General features: G+C 40.3%; 1 protein-coding gene across 1 annotated transcript; it reads left to right on the forward strand.

Annotated features, from left to right (window-relative positions):
* The first annotated feature begins 22 nt into the window (after positions 1 to 22).
* On the forward strand, positions 23 to 19,996 carry SLC39A6 (solute carrier family 39 member 6). Its single transcript, XM_021528719.3, has 10 exons — positions 23 to 103; positions 1,356 to 2,143; positions 3,319 to 3,499; positions 3,770 to 3,939; positions 5,203 to 5,412; positions 7,037 to 7,106; positions 8,377 to 8,754; positions 13,929 to 14,009; positions 16,369 to 16,559; positions 16,665 to 19,996. The coding sequence occupies exons 2-10, from the start codon at positions 1,385 to 1,387 to the stop codon at positions 16,815 to 16,817; spliced, it is 2,193 nt and encodes a 730-aa protein (XP_021384394.2). The 5' UTR covers positions 23 to 103; positions 1,356 to 1,384; the 3' UTR covers positions 16,818 to 19,996.
* Positions 19,997 to 20,421: the final 425 nt, after the last annotated feature.

Raw genomic sequence — 20,421 nt, forward strand, 5'->3', positions numbered from 1 at the left:
CCGCCGTACCCGGAACGGGAAAGGGAGGCGGAGGGGCGCGGCGCGGCCGGCGCGGGCGGGCAGCGGCGGTGGTGCGGCTCAGCCCGGCCCGGCGCCGGGAGAGGTAACCTCGGGCTTCTTGTCCTCCCCCTCCTCGCCCCTCTTCCCGCGGCGGCCCCTCGTGGTGTGCTGTGTGCTGTGTGCTGTGTGCCGTGCCGGGCCGCGCTCCGGGCGGCCGGGGCCGCCTCCGCCGTGCGGCCGCGGGCGCTGAGCGGTGCCGCGGCTCACGGAGTCGCGGAGCGGCACAGGCTGGGGCGGAGCACGGTGGAGCGTGCGGGCCAGCCGCCCTGCTCCAGGAGGCTCATCCCAGAGCACGCGGCGCAGGATTGCGTCCAGGCCGTTCTGGAATTTCTCCAGTGAGGGAGAGTCCGCTCCCTCTCCGGACAGTGTTCCAGTGCTCGGTCACCCGCACAGTTGAGTTCGTCCTCATACTCCGGGGCCGCTCCCTGTGCATTAGTTTCTGCGCCTTGCCTCTTGTCCCATTGCTGGGCACCACCGAGACAGCCGGGATCCATCCTCTTGGAACTCCTCTTTCAATTACTTGCCGACAATGAGGAGGTCCCCTCATCTCTTTCCAGCGGCGGTGCGGGGTTGTCCGGGCTGACTGATATTTCCTCATCGCCCTGGAAAAGGACTGAGGCGGCACAGTCTCCATAGCAGTTAATTCGCAGCCCTGCTGGAGTATTTATGGAATGAAACTCACAAACGCTCACACTTGAGAGCATGTGGTCCACAGCAATGGCCTGCCTGCCTAGTGAAAGGAGCCGTGCGACACTGATGTTAAAACAAAGGCAAAACGTGACAGCAGAAAAAGACAGATTTTTTTTGAGTGCTGGAAACACTTGCCCAGCTGGTTTACCAAAAGCTTCGGGAAATCCAGTGATGAAGGGTTGGGAATTTCGGTTTTTAAGCAGGATCATGTAATTTATATGACTTATTCATTGCTCAGACAGAAATTACAGGGTTTATTTTAAGCACAAGAAAACTCTAACCTAGAACTTACTTGGTGCACCCTTGAGGGCTCTCATTGTGTAGCCCATGTAAGCAGTGACTCAGAAAGAGCTAAACAAAAGCAAGCTGGCACCTGGGGAGGTGTTCATGGCCAGTGACCTCACTGTGGTATTCAGCTTCTTCTGTTGCCTGAGGCAACACATCTGGGAAATGTGCTGAATGTGTAAGAAATTTAAATGCCTCTTGCTGCACTTCCATACTTTGAGTAGGGTTTGGTTTTGTTTGCTGTGGTGGCTTTTTTGTGTATTATGGAGGATAAGGTGATTGGTTTTGTGCAAACCATTGATATTTTCTTCTTTTTTCAGATTATTTTCACTGCTGAAAAGGAACTGCAATGGAGAGTACGGTATCAGTTATTTTTCTTGTATCATTTTCCATACTGCTGTGTGAAAGTTATCACCATGGGGTGGAGACAGCTACTGTTGTGCATACATCAGAGAGAGCTTTTCCAGAAAAGACAGTGGGTGTTAATACTGACTTGGCAGGACTAATACAGAAGTTGCACCTTCAAGAACTTTTTAATCGTTATGGAGAAAACAACTCTCTGTCAATTGATGGGTTTAGAAAACTGCTACAGAACATAGGTATAGATAAAATGAAGAGGATTAAAATAAGCCACGATCATGACCATGATCACGACCACAATCATGACCATCACGACCATGACCACGACCATCGCTCTCATCATAATCATGTTTCATTGAGTAAAAGCTCCGAGAAGACTGCTTGTCCAAGCCACGAATCTGATGCTAGCAAAGACCACAGGAGCAGCCACGCGAAGGAGCCTCATAAAGCCGAGAGCGTGGAGCGGCAGCAGAACTTTGTGCGCAGCAAGAACGCGCTCCATGAGATCATGGCGTCCGTCATCGCCGCTTCCGCAGGCGGCCACGCCGAGCTCCAGAGCGGGCAGCCCGGGGAAGTCAAGACAGTCGTTCGAGTGGGTGCTGCTGGCCCTGGTGCCGCTAATGTCACAGGGGGCCGCAATGCCACCTGGCTGGGTGCCACAAAGGCAAACGAATCTCGTGCTTCTCCAAAGGAGTTGGAGAGAGGGAGCTACCTCTATTCTAAACTGAAAAAACAAAGCATTCAAGAGGTGAGGCCGGTTCTGTTGTAGTCTCAGGAATCCAGATCCATCAGGAATATTGTCATGGCTTATTTTTCAGATGCTTATTGTTTACCTGGGTGCAAGTTTTGTGGTGTAACAATACCCATAGCCAAATGCATGCAAACAACTTTCCTTGGAACTTAACATTTTGAGGGAATATGGTGTTGTGTTCACAAGCTCAGAGGAAAATTAAGTATAAATGTACACTTGGTTTAATGCATTTATGATTTATATATTTAACTGCTACTAAATATTAAATAGTTACTAAACCTGAAAAACAGCTACAGTTTTAAACTTGCAGATCTGCCTTAGATCTGGAGCCTGTCTTGTTTTCCTATTAATGGAGTAAAAAAATCCAATTAAGGTACTGTGATTCTTACGAAAGCTGTCTCACATTGTGATAGTGTCAAACCGTCTTCCACTTAACACCTTCCCCTCCCCATCTAACAACGGGATGTAAACAACTCTGAAAAGGATCGTGGCAAAATGTCACATGTTACTTCAAAATAGTGTAAAATTAGCACTGATAAAGAGTATATCTGTGTTGTAGACATTTTTCTTAAACAGTCAGATCCTTTTCTGTTAAAGGCTTTAAAAAGCAAGCAGGATCTTGCAATGTTTGCAGCCATGCCAGGTAACTCCGAGTGGGTGTTGTGTGGCATGTAATGGTGGGTGCTGAGTTCACGAGTTGTTGCTGTGTTCTGCACTGTTGAAGCAGAAGTACTGCTGTTCTTTAAACCCACTGAGACTTTGTGTAGGTTGTGCAGTGGGGAGCTATTTACTCGAGGGAGTGTATGTACACGATGTACAGCAGTTAGTGCTACAAAACGGCATTTGACCTTGTTAATGCTTCCTTATGTGGCCTTTAAAACTGACTGAAAAGCGTTAGGCTTTTTCTATTTGTACATCAAAGCGTCTGACCCATTTGTGCTGAGAATAATTACATGTCATCTACCCAGACTCCCAAACCAACTTTCTGAAGCAGGATTAGGGTGGAAGTACATTTTTTACTCAATGGGTTTGTTAACAGTTTTTGAGTTATGTTGATGTAGCTGCTTTCATGTGGTGCCACTGCATTTCAATTAAGATGGGATGTGCAGTCCTTTTAAGATGGATCGTGGTATTTTGTTTCTGGTTAATCTTTAACGTGTCTCTTTCCACAGTGCTCCAATGCATCCAAACTGATGCAGTCGCATGGAATAGGCACTCAAGTATTGTTGACTGCTACAGAATTTAGTTATCTCTGTCCAGCTCTTATTAACCAGATTGATGGCAAGTACTGCATAGTCCATGCTACTAGTGAAAAAGCTGAAACTCCTCCAAAAAGTTATTCTCTGCAAATAGGTAGGCTGTTTTCTTTTTTTTTTGTAACATCGAAGCTTAATGGAAAAGTGTTTATGTTGGTTTTAAATCCAAGAAACCTATTTCATAGTTGTAGGAAGTGTCATTTTCTTTTGGCGCTTCACCAAGACTAGAGAAAAATCTTTGTGGCATACCTTTTGTTAACATCTGATTAATTTAATGATCAAGTGTGTTTGATAACAAAAATGTTAAGCAAACAAAATCATGTACAGCTGTTACTTATTGCTGTTACTATTTTATTTTTTTTGCCAGCTTGGATTGGTGGCTTTATATCCATCTCCGTCATCAGCTTTCTTTCCTTGCTCGGTGTTATATTGGTACCACTGATGAATCGAGTATTTTTCAAATTTCTTCTGAGTTTTCTTGTGGCATTGGCTGTGGGGACCTTGAGTGGAGATGCTTTCTTACACCTCCTTCCACATGTAAGTATTAATTATTGTTTCATTCATTATCTCAAAGCGGAGAACTTGGTAGCTGTATCTATTAGTGCCCTATTAGTTCGTACCCATTTGATGAGTCATTTCTCAACCCTGTTATGCAGGTTTTTTGATGGAAAGGTTTTCCATTTGGAACATCTGCATGAATCATTTCACAGTCTTTAAAAGTTCAAGAGCTTCATAGCATTATCCCACTCTCTATTTCCTGTTCTTAGTCATATGTGTTGCCATGTCCTTTTATTGTTCCTTGAATGCAAGAATTTTGCATAAATTTTCTTAGTGGTTTATTGCAGTACTGCCACCTGCTTTTTTCCCCAGTTTAATGGACTTTAGAGGTATTGGAAATTGCTCACTGAAGACTTTAAATGTGAAATAAATAATCAACTATTTTTTGTTACAAGCTACTTATGTTGATAGCTTTGTGATTTTTCTTTTTTTTTAACCAGAATCCAAAATTTCTGAAGTCCTGGGGAAAATACTACTTGATAGATTTTGGAATTGCTATTATGTAATAGGGACAATGAAATGGGAATATGATTGCTAAATTGACTATCTTTCTTGAAGTTCTTAAATAGACATTCTCCCCTCCCAAAAGTAGCTTGTTTCAGCTTTCAAATAAAATGGATAAAAGTGACTGCAGATTCTGTGGTTTTCCAGTCCTGCCTATAATCCACCAGGTGGTTCTTTTTCCTTTCAGTTAATTTTGCATTTGCTGTGTAAGGTTATGTAAATCAAAACGTGTGAATGAGATGTGCAAAAAGGTTTTTTATTTCTGATTATACCTGTATCCAGTAAGGAGAGGAAAAGTGTCAGACTTCCTTTAAAAAAATAAATTGCAGCCAACTTCCTTGTAGAAAAAATTGTTTGACATCTAGGAGTTTTCTTAGATGGGAAGCTAACTGGTGTGCTGGCTGTGACCACTGCTTAAAATGTGGGTTCTTTGATGGTGTCAGGAGTTTGTGTGGGGGCAGATGTACACCTTGAATTAAGCAGTGTCCATGCAGCTTCAGTGAGTGAGCCAGTGCCAGGCTTGTTCTCAGTCCTTGCAACGTTTCTTCCTATGAAAAAATTTCCAATCAACAGATTCCTTTTTAATTGCTTGAGTCTGTAAGCAGAGCATTTGCCCTGTGAAAATTGTCAAGTGTGGACTCCAGACACGAGGAAAATGATGTGAGGAATACTTTCTATGTTTCTTACATTGTGGTTCTTTTGAATATGACGACTTTCCCCTTTTTGTTCTCCCTTTAGTCTCATGGAAACCATCACCATCACCACGAAAAGCCTCTGCTTGATCAAAAAGGTTTTATGTACAAGCATCTTGTTTTTCAAAGTACAGAGGAGAGTGCTTACCTGGATTCTACATGGAAAGGACTTACAGCACTTGGAGGCTTGTACTTCATGTTTCTAGTGGAGCATTTGATCACTTTAATAAAACAATTTAAAGACAAGAAGAAAAAGGTAGGGAGACTATTACTCTGAAGCTCTATTGTATTACATGCTCATTTCTGAAAACACTTATTAAAAAACCTTCCATGAATATCATATATCTTTTAATTTAATAGCAATAGCTGACTGGATTAGTGTTAGAATGTCATTTTTATTAGGGACACATACACTTCTAAACCTTTTATTAAGGGCTCTTTGCTATTTCCATAACCAAACAATATAGTACACGGTTTGACATTGCAGTGAACTGTTTAATAAGAAAATATCCAGTTGCATCTTCAGTTTTAACAGAGTGATTTTAAAACTCACTTAATTACTGACTTCCTTCTGACATCTTGAGGCATTTATAACTATCTTAGCTGGTTTTATTATTATTATTTTAATTCCAATCCTGGATGCAGTAAGTTTGCATTGTACAGGTATTGTTCTGCTGTTGAGGAGGGCACTTGCACAGACAGGTAAGGGTTGTGAATAAGCGCTTACATAAATAAGCCTCCAAGTATGCTCTGGAAAGTGACTTTATGGAATAGCATTCCATGAGGAAACGCAGTCTGTCAAGCCCCTTGGTGCTTTCCCTTCTGTCCCCCAAAAATGCAGTTCTCAGATTGTTATGCTGGTTTTTATGTGTAAGGTAAAAAACTGAATTTTGGCAGGTCATTAGTGTTGGTAACTTACCAATTACTTATAACAGTTCTTTAAAGACCTGTGTAGCCAGGAATAAAGAATTATATAAAAACTGATTCAGTAAGAAAAATTAAACAGAAGTTTGTGATACCTTCCAACTCAAACCACTCCATGATTCTATTGTATCTTAAAGGCCATCTGGTTCCAACAAATCCTAAGCCTTGCTTGAAGAAAGTTAGTAAATACTAATTACTTAGTTTAAAAATAGCTAATTGCTAGGCTACCTCAGAGACTGATAATCTCTGTTTAGTTTTCATTAAATTGGTCATTAAGGCAGTATCACAGGGAAGATGCCATGTAAGCTCTTTGATCATGGGAGGTTGTGTTAGTGTGGTTTATACTGAAGCTAAACTAACTGTGAGATTTCCCTATCTCTAGTTAAATTTGTTTGACAGGAAAGAACATGAGTTTCAAGCAAAGCAGGAATTTTGTCTCCTCCCAGCCACAAGGAATGGATTTCCTGTTAGTCTAATTATGCCTTACTAGATGTTGAGTCAGTGATCATAAATTGTTGTGATACAGACTTTAGTGGGCAAGGAGGAGAGATCTTATTTGGTTTTCCTTCTGTATGTTATTAAAAAACATTATATTGACATTATGATAGAAAAGAATTAGCAGAATAAATTAGTCACCATTTGATGCATTTCACTTCTCAGATGAAAACCTTCTGATTGTTTCTTGTGAAAAATGTAGGACATTTGTGTGTGTGGGTTGATTGGTTTGTTTGTGGTATTTTTTGTTTTGTTTTTTCTTCCTTCCTATGGAGCCTGAGGAGCCTTTGTCATCTTACTTTAGTTAGTTTCTAATATTCCTCTTCTACACGCTTTATATGGCTTCCGTGTTGTCCTCTTTCTGTGCAGGCTGCATAACTGTTGTGAATATAATGTTGCTCATGTATATCCTGAAAAATAAGTAAAATATTCATAACTGCAGTATTTTCTTTTGGAATAAGAAAAAAAATGAAGATGATGGAGAAAGTAAGAAGTTTTCAGCAAATGAGGAGAAGTTGGATACGGATGATCGTAAGTCTCATTAATATCACACAGTTGTTTCTTTGTGGCAGCACTGTTTAAAAAACACCTGATTGATGGCAGCTCCTAGATCAGCTTCTTAATGTTGGTTGGATTGCTGCCTATTTGAATTATTTTCAAAGCAAAACCTGTCTGTCTGCTGATATTTGGAGCACTAGGTCTATTTGCTGCTTTCCTTTGAAAAGGATCAGTGGATTAGAAGTAGTGAATCCACAGTTTTGGAACTTCTAAGCCTTTTAATTCTGGATTTAACAACAGAAGTTGAAGTCATTCTGTGAAAGTTGCAGTACAGCTACACTTTGTACATTTCTCTTTAGACTGCTAGATGTTTTCCATGACTCATAATTTATATTTCTGGGTTTTGTTAATTTGATTATTTATAAAGGTAATATTACAAAATTCTAGACAATACTTGAAGTTCAGCATTCAGAGTACAAATGACCATGTTATCCCCAAGATCATGCTTTAAGCTAAAACACACCAGACTAGTTACCTGTTAGCTGTTGTTGCCAAAAGAGATGTTCTGTTTTTCAGGGTAATTTTATAACTAATGAAATACTTGTCTGTCATGTAGGAAATAATATTTATTAATTTAATTGCAGAGGCAGAATTTATCAAGTTTCAGCAATTAGTTAGAAGAACCAACTGTGGTGTGTCAGCAGTGTTTATATTAGGATATTTAATAGTCTGTATCGATGACTTTTTTTTTTATTGTTTATTTTCCAGGTGTTAAACTCAAGTGTCTGTATTTGTTTTGAAATATAGCAGTTTCCAAAATTATCTATAACATAATCTTCTGTATCCTTCTTCAGCCCTGAGAGTACTAAATGGTGCATACTTTTTAGATACTTGGTTTTTCTGAAGCAATTGAACTAACAGTCTTCATGCTGTGAAACTGGGACTTGGAGCTTTTTGCTGTTGTGTTTAAATTGGAGGGAGTCTTAGATGAAAAGATTTTTGCCTTTTAGGAAGCATTTGTGTCCATAATGTAAGGGCTGTTTCAGCAGTAGGAGATGGAAACTAGAAGTTTTCCTTGTTGGGAATTACCTCTGAAATCTGAATAAGTTGTGGAAACATTTCAAAAAAATCTTCTGGTTCAAGAAATTGGATTGTATCAATCCAATCCTGGGATTGATATCAGGATATCAGTCTCAATTTCTAAACTTCTTTACTGCTTCACATAGCCGAACTTTTTGTTGTATCTTTGCTTCCTAGGTGATTTTTAAAATGTGTAACATTGTACTCTGGGTTTTTGTAACAGGACCTGAGGGCTATCTAGGGACAGACTCTCAAGATCCATCAACCTTCATTTCGCAGCAGCCAACTGTACAAGAGGAAGAAGAAGTGATGATAGCTCATTCTCATCAAGAGGAGGTTGACAATGAATATGTGTCCAGGGGCTGTAGAAACAAATGCCATTCTCACTTGCACGATACTCTAGGACAGACAGATCATCTAAGTCACCATCACCATGACTACCATCACATTCTGCACCACCATCACCACCAGAACCATCATCCCCACAGTCACAGCCAGCGCTACTCGCGCGAAGAGCTGAAGGACGCGGGGATAGCAACTCTGGCCTGGATGGTGATCATGGGAGATGGACTGCACAATTTTAGTGATGGACTGGCAATTGGTAAGTGCTAACTCAGATGCTGCAGCCTTGGATGTGAAGGCAGTTAAGTCTTCTAGCTGTCTCTTACCTCTGTTAGTGATGTAGCTAATTAGCAGAGGATCTTTGAAGTCTAAACTTTTTTCTGAGAACATCATCTTAGTAAGTATGAAAAATCTCCAGCTTAACAACCTGCAGGTAAGTGATGAAACAGAAATTAGTTGCTTGCAGCTGTTTTTCTTAAGAAAATCTATAAACTGGGCTTCATTTTCTGCTTTTGTAGAGTTAAAACTAACATGTTTCAGAACTAAAGCTAGGCTTATAAAAAATATTTAAGATTGAGTTTGTATTTCAGTATCTGCTAGTGCTCAGGCAGTTTTTTAAAATGTTGGGATTTTAGTTTTTAGGACAAGCTTGTATTTTTTGTCACATACGAAGTAATTGTAGTTTTTGACTTCCATCAGGCCACTGGTACCATTGGCTTCTTCTTTCTCTCTTTCATCTTCTCTTGTGATGCAGCAAGGTCGGGTTCTATACTTGGCATATCTGTGTCCCTGCCTGTACTGGGTCCTGGTTACACATCAGTGTTACTCCAGAGCACTGATGGATAGGGAGATAAGGCCCTGGTTTCAATCTGTTTTAGCCTGAAAATTTTGTTTTCTGAAACAGTGGTCATGCTATACTCAAAATTTTGTTCCTAAAGTTGAGCATAATAGTCCATTTTTAAAAAAATTGAACAGGTAGAAACAGTTATTTTACTTGTAAACAAAACATTTAAGTTCTTGTTTCTGCTTAGTTCATGCCCCTGTTTTTCCCTTAATGCATGTAGTTGCTCAATCTTTTTTGATAATGCTTCAGTGAAAATATTTCTTTATCACAAAAATAGCAGATTGAATATTTTGTTTCGGACTTCTGTCTGGGAGGTCAGATTTGGGAACTCTCTCATGTTTTTCCTAGAAGGAGAACTAGATTGCAGGTATATTGAATTTAAAAGGTTAAAGTAGGTTACAGAAAGTGAAGTCAAATCAATAATCTTCAGTACTTACGCTAATCTTTCCTGATCTTGACTATTGTATGCAAGACTAATCTTTACAGGTATTGGATTTATTTCCAGGCTGTTTAGCATACTGGAGGCAGTTCAGCAGTATCAGTCTTTCTGTAAATTTTATTGTAGGAAAAAATTTGTTCTTGTTTGAAGAGGAAACCAAATAATAACTATTTCTCACAGCAATATTTGCAGTTGTTCAGATTCAGTCAATTCAAAGTGTAATGTGAAAAGAGACTTTCTGATTTAATCTCATTTTTGATGAAAGTTGAAGCATGAAATGTAAATTTTTGAGCGGATCAGTAGTGAAAAATGTGGTAGAAGGAAGATTTGCATACAAATGACACAGAATCAATTACCTCTTGGCATTAGGGAGATTTGGGAAGGAGCTATGACTTTATAGTTATGAAGGGAAAAGTACGAGAAAGGTTAATAAAGGCTTATTGAGCAAGTGAGAGCAATAGCTTTCAGAAGTCCTGCTGTGTAGCTTGTTCAAACTAATGAAAATATGGGTTTCTTTCAGTGTTCTGTATGTGCTTAAAGGAATTATTATCAATTTGATGGTGTTGTGAAAATGCCAATGCTGCTTGCGTAGTAGTTAATCTGTATTTTAAGTAAGATGTGAACGCTTCTGTAAAGATAACTTTAGCCAGCATAACCCTTCATTTAAGTTCATTCACTTCATGTGATTTATTATTCATAAGTTCCATCAGTTACTTTTTTCCTCAAATCTGTTGTGCTAATTATGTAGGAACAAGATTTAAAAGTGCTTATTTTTTTATTAAGGCGTGGAACTGTTGCATCTGACTCATTTGTGCGAAAGGATCATCTGTGATTTGAACTTTTATGTGTAATTACAACTAGATAAGTAAAATGCAGAACACTATTTTTATACTAATCTTGCATGGCTATTTTTTTTCTTCAGCTTTTGAGAGAAGTCATGTCTTAAAGGTATATTTTAAGATAAATCAGTGTCTTGAGAGGGGATAATACCAGACATATTAATTTCATCCTGAGTTTGTTAACATTTCAGGACTTCTTTTTAGCAGTGAAAAAATAAAAAAATATATTCTTGATATTTAAGCTTGTACTTTAATTACTTCTTACTTTTTCTCTTTGAACTTTATAATAATTAAGTTTATTATGGTCTTGTCTAAAGCTCTAGTGCTTGGTGTTTCACCTCAGGCCTTACATTCTCCCTGCTTTCCCCTAAATTTGCTGTTAGTGCCATCTGTTTTATCCAGATCATTAGTGAAGATACTGAAGAAAATGGGTTGTAGTATTTGTCCTGATGACATCCACCAGGCCCTATTAGTCCAGCAGTCCAGTCAGTGTGCAAGCCCTTATCTCCTCTTTGCCCAGATAAGACTGCTATAGGAGGTAGTGTCAGAAATCCTACTAAAGTTCAATTGTATTCACCATCTATATGATCAATTATTTCCTCAAGCTGGATGCAGCTTTTGGAGAGAGATTTCAAGAGGATATTCCACATGATCTTTTCAGGAACTGAGATGACACTGACCACTCCTGAGTCCTTTCTTAAAGATGGGAATAATGTTATCCTTTTCCCAGAGTTCCAGTGGGGCCTTCTATAGCCATGGTTTTCCACACACGACCAAAAGCAGCTCTCTAGTCACACTAATGTCTGTCAGTGCCCTCAGGTGAGTCCCATCCTGGGATGTATCTGAGCATTTCCAGGATTTTCTGCATTTCTCTGAACTGTTGCTCCTGTGGTTTGCTGTCTCTTTCTTTCTGGAATGGAGCTGGGATCTGGCTGAGATGACTGAGATGAAGGTTGTGCTGGTGTTTTGCCTCATTATGTCTACTGCTTCTTTCCCTTCCTCATCTATCAACAGATGTGAATTTTTCACGAATATTTTTTCTCAGCTAACATTCTTGTAGAACTGTTTCTTGTTATCCTTGGAGTCTTGTTAGTTTTAGATCAAGCTGGGCTTTGGTCTTCCTCCCTTTTGTTCCACTGCTTTTAGCTTCTTTGTTGCCTGTCTTTGTTCCTATTTCTTGTGTGCTTCCTTTTTGAATCCTAATTTACTAGGACACACTGCTTAGCTGGGCACATCTTCTGCAAGTGTTCCTGTACAAACAGGCTTGTTGGCTTTTGCATCTCTGTAATATACAAACTGGCCATCTCTTCTGGGCACATTATCTCTTTTGACCGATTCCCTGCCCTGCAATTCCTTAAATAAATTAAAATCTGCTTCACTGAAGCCTGGAGTCCTAATTTTGCTTCTTCCTCTTCCAGTCTCCTCCTGTGTCCTGAACTCAGTTACCTCATGCTCACAAGATGTCATTTTTTGCTGTATTTGCCATCAGTTTATCCTTGTTTTTAAGCAGAAGGTCAATTTGCAAGGCTGCCTTTTGTATCCTATAGTAGGAAACGATTACCAATACAATTAAGGAAGATCCTGGTTTGTGTGCCCAGTACTGTTACTTCCACAGCTGAAGACTCTCTGTGAATGATGATGTCCTGTGTTCATAGGTAGGCTTATCTACCACCTTTCCTTTCGTAACCTTATTCCTAGTGTTACTCTGATTGACCAAGAGGCTGAATAGACACATGGAACCACAATTCACACATTTATAATGGAGCAAGGAACCCCTTTATGGAGGTAGCCAAAAAAACCCAGAGTGAATTGTATTCTGTCCCTGTAGGCAGTTGGTATCTATCTGTGACAGGCTCGACCAGCTTTGGTGGTGTCTCCACAGCATCATTCAGGCAGTCTCATGGACTTCCCTTGGCAACAGGTCAGGAGATCTGTCTTTGACCTGCATGGGAGGAAATCTCCTATCACTAAAAAAAATATTTCCTTCCTTTTTGTACTTCTAATCTGATGTACTGAACTGCTGGGCAAGACAGGGCTTAGCTTATCCTCTCACTGCTGCCAGGGTCATGACCATGTTCTTCAGATCAGTAGCTGCAAGTGGGAACAGAAGATATTTCACTGTTTTCAAATGTTACTCATCTCAGAGTTCGTGTTTCTTGTTCCAGTGCTGCTTTAGTTTGCCTTCCTCTTTAGTCTGATGGGCTTGGGCTTTTGCCTCTGCAGAACCTTTTCTAAATACCCTCTCAATCCTGTTTGTTACCACAAAGGTGCCTGCTTGCTATGTCCTGCGTCCTCTTGCCTGGATGCTGCAGCACGCATCCCAGACATAACGTGGCTGCTGTCATCATCACTTCAGGGAGGAGCATCGGTCATTTCTTGCACTTGAAGACCTGGATAGCCATGTCTCCCTCAGGAGTTAGGTCAGCATGTAGCTTCCCCAGGGAAAAGAAGGGATTGTCTCCAGTGGAGTCATTGCCATTGTAGTGCTTCCCCTGGGAGCAGTACTCCTGGGTCCCTTGTGTGCCAGCCACTGTGGCATGGCTTTGTGCCTCTTTGACTGCTTATTGGCAGCATCTGGTTGTCTGACAGGCTCTTGGTAGCAGCTGAAGAGGAAGTTGGATGTGGCTCTGCACCCTTGGAGAGACTCTTCATGCAGCTGGGGACCTGACATGCCATGTGTCAGCTGTGGTGCAGCTCTGCAGCATGCTGCGTCCTCCCGAGCTGCTGCCAAACAAGAAAAATGGCAAGCAACAGGAGGAGCAGAGAAGACAAGAAAGATGAGGACTATAGGACTAGTTTAAGGGGTTTCTGTGGATTTGGGGATTACTTTCTCTTAAAAGCAACCTGCTGTGGTATTGACCCTAAAGCAAGCTGCTTAGAAGTTGATCTGTCCCTGTTGATTTCATAACCTCTCTTTATTGTTGTCTTGACTTTCCTTTCTTAAGGAGTGTGACTCTCAGGTGCAGTTGAACTGCTTTGTTCCCTTTGTATCTTTAAAAAAAAGTATTTTTGGATGGTATTTCCATTTATTGCATTTTTTGGGAAGGGTTGTGTTGTTGGAATGTTGGAATGTATTTGGCTTAGTTCAGAAATAAGGTATGAAATGTGGTTTACTTTAATAGCAAAATTCTGAAGAAGAATTTTGCGATGCAAGAATCATAAAAAACTGTTCAGTTAAAGTTTAAATGCTTCCACAAAAAGTAAAATTAAGTGAAATATATGTCCTAACGTAACACAAGCACATAGAAAAATGCTTCTGCACTTGATGACTGAATATCTAGTAATGTTTTTTTTTCCCTGTCTCTTCATAGGAGCAGCCTTTACTGAAGGGTTATCTAGTGGTTTAAGCACTTCTGTGGCTGTATTTTGCCATGAATTACCTCATGAGCTAGGTAAGACCGCAGAATTTCCATATGCTGCATGTGTATGTGCTTACAGGTGCATGTGGGAGAATAAAATTTGATCAGACAGCTTTATCTGTCAGGTTGTCTATTCCAGGATACTTCTGATTTACTTAAAGACTTTAACCATGTCTTAATTGAATTAATAGTTTTAAAATCTAAATATTTCAGCTACTTCTTTTAAAACTTTCTCTTGCAGTTACAGTTTTTTTTGTCTACTGTAGTTGTAGTTTTTATTCTCCTTATATATAACATAAATTGTGAATTGCAGGAGGACGCATGACAGAATTTGCTTTTCTCACATCTCTCCTTAATTTTATTCTTGTGCTTGTGCTGCTAAAAGGAAGGTCACGATTAGTCAAAGTACTTTCCACATAACATTTGCTGCTTTTTCATTAAGTCTTGGAAAGAACTGCTGTAGCTCTAAATTAAACTTGAAACTACTTGGAAATCTGTCTGGAAACAGTTTGTCTTTCAAGCTCAAGTGATTTAAATTCGTGTGCAGTCCCATGAGAGATTATTGTCATGTCTTACAATATGAGTTCAGTATTTGGCCCTTCAGAAGGGCAGCTGGTGAGAACACGATGGATGTGCTCAGTTGAACTCAAGACAAAGCTGGTCTTTCCAGTTGTCAGATCATTTTGGATGTGCAACTGGTGTTTATTTCTCAGCTGTCATGGTCACAGTCACACTTGGTGTATAGAATGAAGAAAGAGGAGTTTTCTTTCACTTTTTTTAAAGTTTAATTCCCCAGAGGGGAGAACCTTCAGTTTCATTTAATAGAGCTTGTAAACCAGTTTGTGTAAACATTAAACTCTCTCTGTATTAACAGTTTGATATATTTGTACAGTAAAGTTATACAGAAATGTGTTATTATAGAGAAAATGTATCTGATTTTATGGGTTAGGAGGAATTGAGTCTTGTTCATACTAATCATGGAACTTGCATTAATGACATGTACTAAATGTTGTTAGTTTAGATATAAGAAGTAAATTAATTGTATGAACCTGATAATTTTAGATTCAACTGTTCTGTTGGTTTTGGAAATAAGAAAAATCTCTTAAAATTTAAATCATACTACTTTAATCAGAACAGAAAACTTGATAGGAAATATTTTCAATACCAGAGGACATAAAGCAGCATAGGAATATCAAAACAAATGTGACTACTTGAGGTTAGCTGGTAATAAAATTGTATCGTTGTTACTGCTAAGCAATGTTTTTAATATACCAGTTCATCTTAGTTGCAATAGCTTATAGGAAAAGCTGTTGTAACAAATTACTCAAATCAGCTTTGAAAATCACTTTTATTTACTTTAACTGGAGATAACTTAAAAAGAATCAATTTTATTTTCAAATAATAAGCTTATATTACTCTGGTTTAGAAAAAATATGTTCTGAATTACAAAAAATCTGTTTCTGGCTGGTGGTCTTATCAGTCCTTCAAGTAAAAATAAGATGTTAAGGATCATTTACAGAAATAAATAAAGAAATTATTTTAAATTTATAAAACAGATTAAAAGTACAAAGAGAGGTTTCAGATAATAAATTGAATATGCAATTGAGTGGGAATATTTTATTTAGGAGCACTCAGGCATATCAGGTACTGCAGAATTTTAGTGGTGGTTTAAATTCAAACTGTTTGAGGATATGAACTATTAGAGACCATCAAAGGAGGGGTACAAAGATGGTGAAGGGCCTTGAGGGGAACCCATTTGAGGAGCAGCTGAGGTCACTTGTTCTGTTCAGCCTGGAGGAGACTGAGGGGAGACCTCATTGCAGTCTACAGCTTTCTCGTGAGGGGAAGACAAGGGGCTGATTCTCCTCTGTCCTGTGACAGGACCCAAGGGAATGGCCTGAAGTTGTGTCAGGGGAGGTTTAGGTTGGATATTGGGAAAAGGTTTTTCACCCAGAGGGTGTTTGGGCACTGGACCAGTCTCCCCAAGGAAGCAGTCACAGCACCAAGGCTAAGCTTTCAAGGAGTGTATGGACAGTGCTCTCAGGTACATGGTGTGATCTTGGGGCTGTCCTGTGCAGGGCCAGGAGTTGGACTTGATGATCCTTGTGGCTCCTTTCCAAGTCGGTGATTCAGCAAAAAGCTTCTTCTTTCAAAAATGCAAAGACTTAAATGTTACAAACTTACAGTATCTGCTGCTGTGTTGTTCATGTGCACCCTTTAAGTTTCTGTCCCTCAGTGATTTCTGATTTTATGAAGGAAAAAAAAATAAGTCAAACAACAGCATAAAAGTAGTTTAGTAATCCTGTAAGTAAGAGAACTGTAAATAAGACAACACTGCAGTACTTACCCAAGAATGAAAACTTCATTTTGTTTCTTTTTTCCCCTGTTACAGGAGATTTTGCTGTCCTTCTAAAAGCTGGTATGACTGTGAAGCAAGCTGTGCTTTATAACGCTCTGTCAGCTATGCTGGCCTATCTTGGTATGGCCACTGGGATCCTTATTGGCCATTATGCAGACAACGTTTCAATGTGGATATTTGCACTTACTGCTGGCTTGTTCATGTATGTGGCTCTTGTGGATATGGTAAGTGCCTAGACCTATTTGAATTTTGTAAGACACAGCTTAAGAATTAATGATTTGAAGCAACTGTTTCTTTTGAAGGCATTTAACACCTTTTTGTTTTTTTAGGTACCTGAAATGCTCCACAATGATGCCAGTGACCATGGATGTAGCCGGTGGGGATACTTCCTGTTACAGAATGCTGGGATTCTCCTGGGTTTTGGGATAATGCTGCTTATCTCAGTATTTGAACATAAGATTGTATTCAGCATAAATTTGTAATCCTGGTTGCCAGGAAGACACCTTGGTGTTAAATTATAAGTGGTAGGGGTTTTTTTTTCTACAAATTTCCTTATTGGAAAGGTACATTTGATATAGGCTAGATATTTTTGTTGGTGTGCTTTGTTGTTGTGTACTTCCCTCCCTTCTTGCCTGATAGAAAGGAATACCGTAAAGTTTGGGGTTTGTTGGGGTTTTGTTTGTTTTTAATTGTGTTTTTTCTACTTGGGATTTAGCATTGCTTATGGTACTTGAAAAGTGGTACTTAGTAAAACATGGCCAAATCTGTATTATTTTTATTGTCTATTGTTTGGGGGTTTAGGTTTGTTTTTTTACTGAATTTATTTACTGTATGTAATTATAAGTGATGTTTTTGACTTCAGTGGTTTTGCTGGTTTAAAGAGGTAAAACAACAGTGGTTTTTATTTTAGCACAATTAAAATCAGTGGATACAAAACACAGTGAGCAAAGTAAAACAAGAACAAGACATATAATGGTTAGCATGTGTTTATTGGTAAAAACTCGTCTCTTCTGCATCCAGCTGGTGTATCCGGGATGGCAGATAAGTTCATTCTGTCCTTTGTGGTGGTGCTGGTTCTCTCAGTAGCTTGTGGATTCCTATGTCATATTCCAGTTGGTTTCTGCGCCAAACTAATTGATGTAAAACCAAGTGTTACATCATATGTTTCACTTGTTTCATCCATTCTAAAAGGAGTTGCTCTTCACTGGTTTCTCAAATCCGTAACAAAAGTCCAGCTCCTAAATTGCTAAAGCTTTAAGATATGTGAATTCCATCAAAAAGACTTTAAAAGCAGTGCTGTATCCCACTTACACTGCCTGAAGTGACAAAGGTGTATTAAAGCCTCTTTGATATCAAGGGGGAGGAGTGCTACAGGCTGAGATAAACAGTCATTTCCTACAAAAGCTTCCTGAAGTAAAGTGTTGATTTACTTCGGGAAAGTGAGCTGAGTGGGAGAGCTGCCTACTTCTAGTTCAGTGTGATTGCACACAAACCTGTGCAATATTTTTTGCAGGAACTAAAGCCGAGAAATCCAAAATAAGGAAATTTCTTTGGTAGCATGTCTAGAGAAGCAAGGTGTTAAAGATAATAAGTGTATACTTAAGTATGTAGTTTAAGCCTACAGTCTTAATATGTTTAACCATCCTGAATGTCACTGAAGGAGGAAGGTTGAAAAAACCAATGGCAAAATAAATTCTGCATTTGCAGGGAAGGTGAACATGTCAAAGTTGTTTAATGGTGAATAAATAACAGAATTATGCTATCTTACTAGCTAGCTTTAAAAATCCCAGAAATAAAACGATTAGAACCTATTTCTGATCCACTGCTCCAAATCATCAGCTGAATAAAAAACTTAAACAACAAGAGAAATGTTTGATAATACTGTGTATGACAGGCTAAAACAGTTTGTTGGTCTCTCATACAATGAAAGCCAAGAACCATTCTGTCACCTCAGAAATAGATATTTTCAATTAATTGAGAGGTTTTAGGGTCTTTTAAGAGTTGAGAAATCAGTACCACATGAATTTTTGCAGCCAATGGACTATTACCTTTTCCTCCTCCTTCAGTCTTTCCTCAGGTTAGCAAGATTGATACTTACTTTTCTGCTCACAGTGATGAAATCCTGTTCTGTGCCTCCTTTGAAGCTAGGGCTTGAGAAAGGTGTACTTCCTTCAGCTCTCCAAATGCATCCCTGTGTCCTAGCGGGCTTTTTAGGGCTTAGGCATGGTGTTTACCTGTGGTGTGGGAAAACTCCATAAATACAGTGCACTTCATCCACTTTCTGCACTGCAATCCTGGCTGCTACAGAAATCTGTTGTCCTGGGGGATTTCAGACTTGAACGAGCTCAGTTTGCTTTGAATTTTTCACTGTTGGTTTCTGTTAGCCTACAGCCATAATAGCTGCCAGTTCAGCTGGATTTCTCTTATCTGGATATGTCACAGGAAGTGTGCAGGTAACCTACTGTTCTAGAGATTTTATGATTAATGACTAAATGATGGAGAAAAATCTACAAATTTCAGTGTTTCCAGTGGATTCTTAGCTGGCGTTTGATGTACTTGACTGACATTAAAATATCCACATATCAAAACCCATTGCTAATTTAAGAATCAAAATAATTATTTGCTTTTAGAGCATGTGGGCATTAATGTCTCTACCCTATACACAAGCATATGTCACCCATGCATTGTTCTTTAATCATTGATGGAGAAACATCCATGACAGGCAGCTGTCCAAACTGATAACTGAGAAGGTGGCAGACTAAAACTTGATGTAGTTTTGTATCAGCAGGATGATAAAATGTAGGTTATTATTTTTTTGTGTTTTGAGTTGGTTGGTTTTGTTGTTGTTTGTCTTTGTTGGCCTTACAAAGTAGAGTATGCGTCTGTTGCAAACTACTGTTGTTGGAAATACTCAAGGTTTGGCAAACTGGTGGGGCAGAGCCTCTAAGTAGCCCTTTATTTTTATGTGCATATTTTTCTGCAGCAGTTTTTAATGTGCTTGGCTACACTGGATACTAAATGCAAGTGTCTGTGTATCCATCTGTAGCTTAATAATGGTACAGACCTTAATTTTTATGCTGTTACAGCTGCCTTATTGCTTGTGCTAGATGCGGGTAAACAGAATAGGCAAACAATGCTGGAATCAATCTTGGTTTGGGTTTTTTTCTGTAACATATTCTTCTAATGGTTTTGGCCTGTATTTGTACAGAAGAGGTGTCGTGTTACTTTGGGCAGCAGGAGTCAAAGGTGTGGAGGTTCTCCAGGTTCTCCCCTGCCTGGCCTGTGGGGATCAGGTGCTGGTACAGTTTCTGTGCATCCTTTGTGCCTAAATGTGATGCCATGTGTGTTGTGGGAATACAGCTCTTTTATGTTTATATAAAGCACAGCCCAGGCTGTGAATTCAAAGGCTGGAAGAGAATTCACGGAGGCTCTCCTGCTGCCTGAACTGAGACACCACTGCAGTTAAAATCTCTGTGGAAAAACAGGGTCGTTCTGTTTTCCATGAGCAGAAAACAAAAAGATGTTTTAATGGAATGTGGATTGTTTTTCTTGGTTGTTTGGGTTTTTTTTAATTTAAAGTACGTTTTTGGTGTGTGTCTATATGGTTGCTGTAGCTGTTACTGTATTGCTGTGTGCTAGAGAAAATAAACCACTGAACCAAGCCGCCGGCGTCTGAGCGTTTTTCTCAGTGATGCAGGTACGGTGAAATATGTAAGAGCCTCGAGAGAAAAGAAAGAAGAACAAAACCAGGTAGTGCCAAGAGGTCGAACTGCTCTGCTCAGGGTTTCCCGTGCGGGGCGGGGCGGGCGCCGCCGGGGCGGGGCGGGCCGGGCGCCGCCGGGGCGGGGCGGGCGCTGCCGGGGCGGGGCGGGCGCCGCCGGGGCGGGGCGGGCGCTGCCGGGGCGGGGCGGGCCGGGCGCCGCCGGGGCGGGGCGGGGCGGGCGCCGCCGGGGCGGGGCGGGGCGGGCGCCGCCGGGGCGGGCCGGGCGCTGCCGGGGCGGGGCCGCCGCTGCCGGGGCGGGGCGGGGCGGGGCCGGGCGCTGCCGGGCGCCGCCGGGGCGGGGCGGGGCGGGCGCCGCCGGGGCG

This window comes from Lonchura striata, chromosome 1 (genome assembly GCF_046129695.1).
Source record: "Lonchura striata isolate bLonStr1 chromosome 1, bLonStr1.mat, whole genome shotgun sequence".
Classification (NCBI taxonomy): Eukaryota; Metazoa; Chordata; class Aves; order Passeriformes; family Estrildidae; genus Lonchura; species Lonchura striata.

Coding starts and splice junctions, on each gene's coding strand:
- SLC39A6 (XM_021528719.3), top strand. CDS start 1,385: ATGGAGAGTACGGTATCAGTTATTTTTCTTGTATCATTTTCCATACTG. Junction 3,500..3,769: donor AAGTTATTCTCTGCAAATAG/GTAGGCTGTTTT, acceptor TTTTTTTGCCAG/CTTGGATTGGTGGCTTTATA. Junction 7,107..8,376: donor GAAGTTGGATACGGATGATC/GTAAGTCTCATT, acceptor TTTTTGTAACAG/GACCTGAGGGCTATCTAGGG.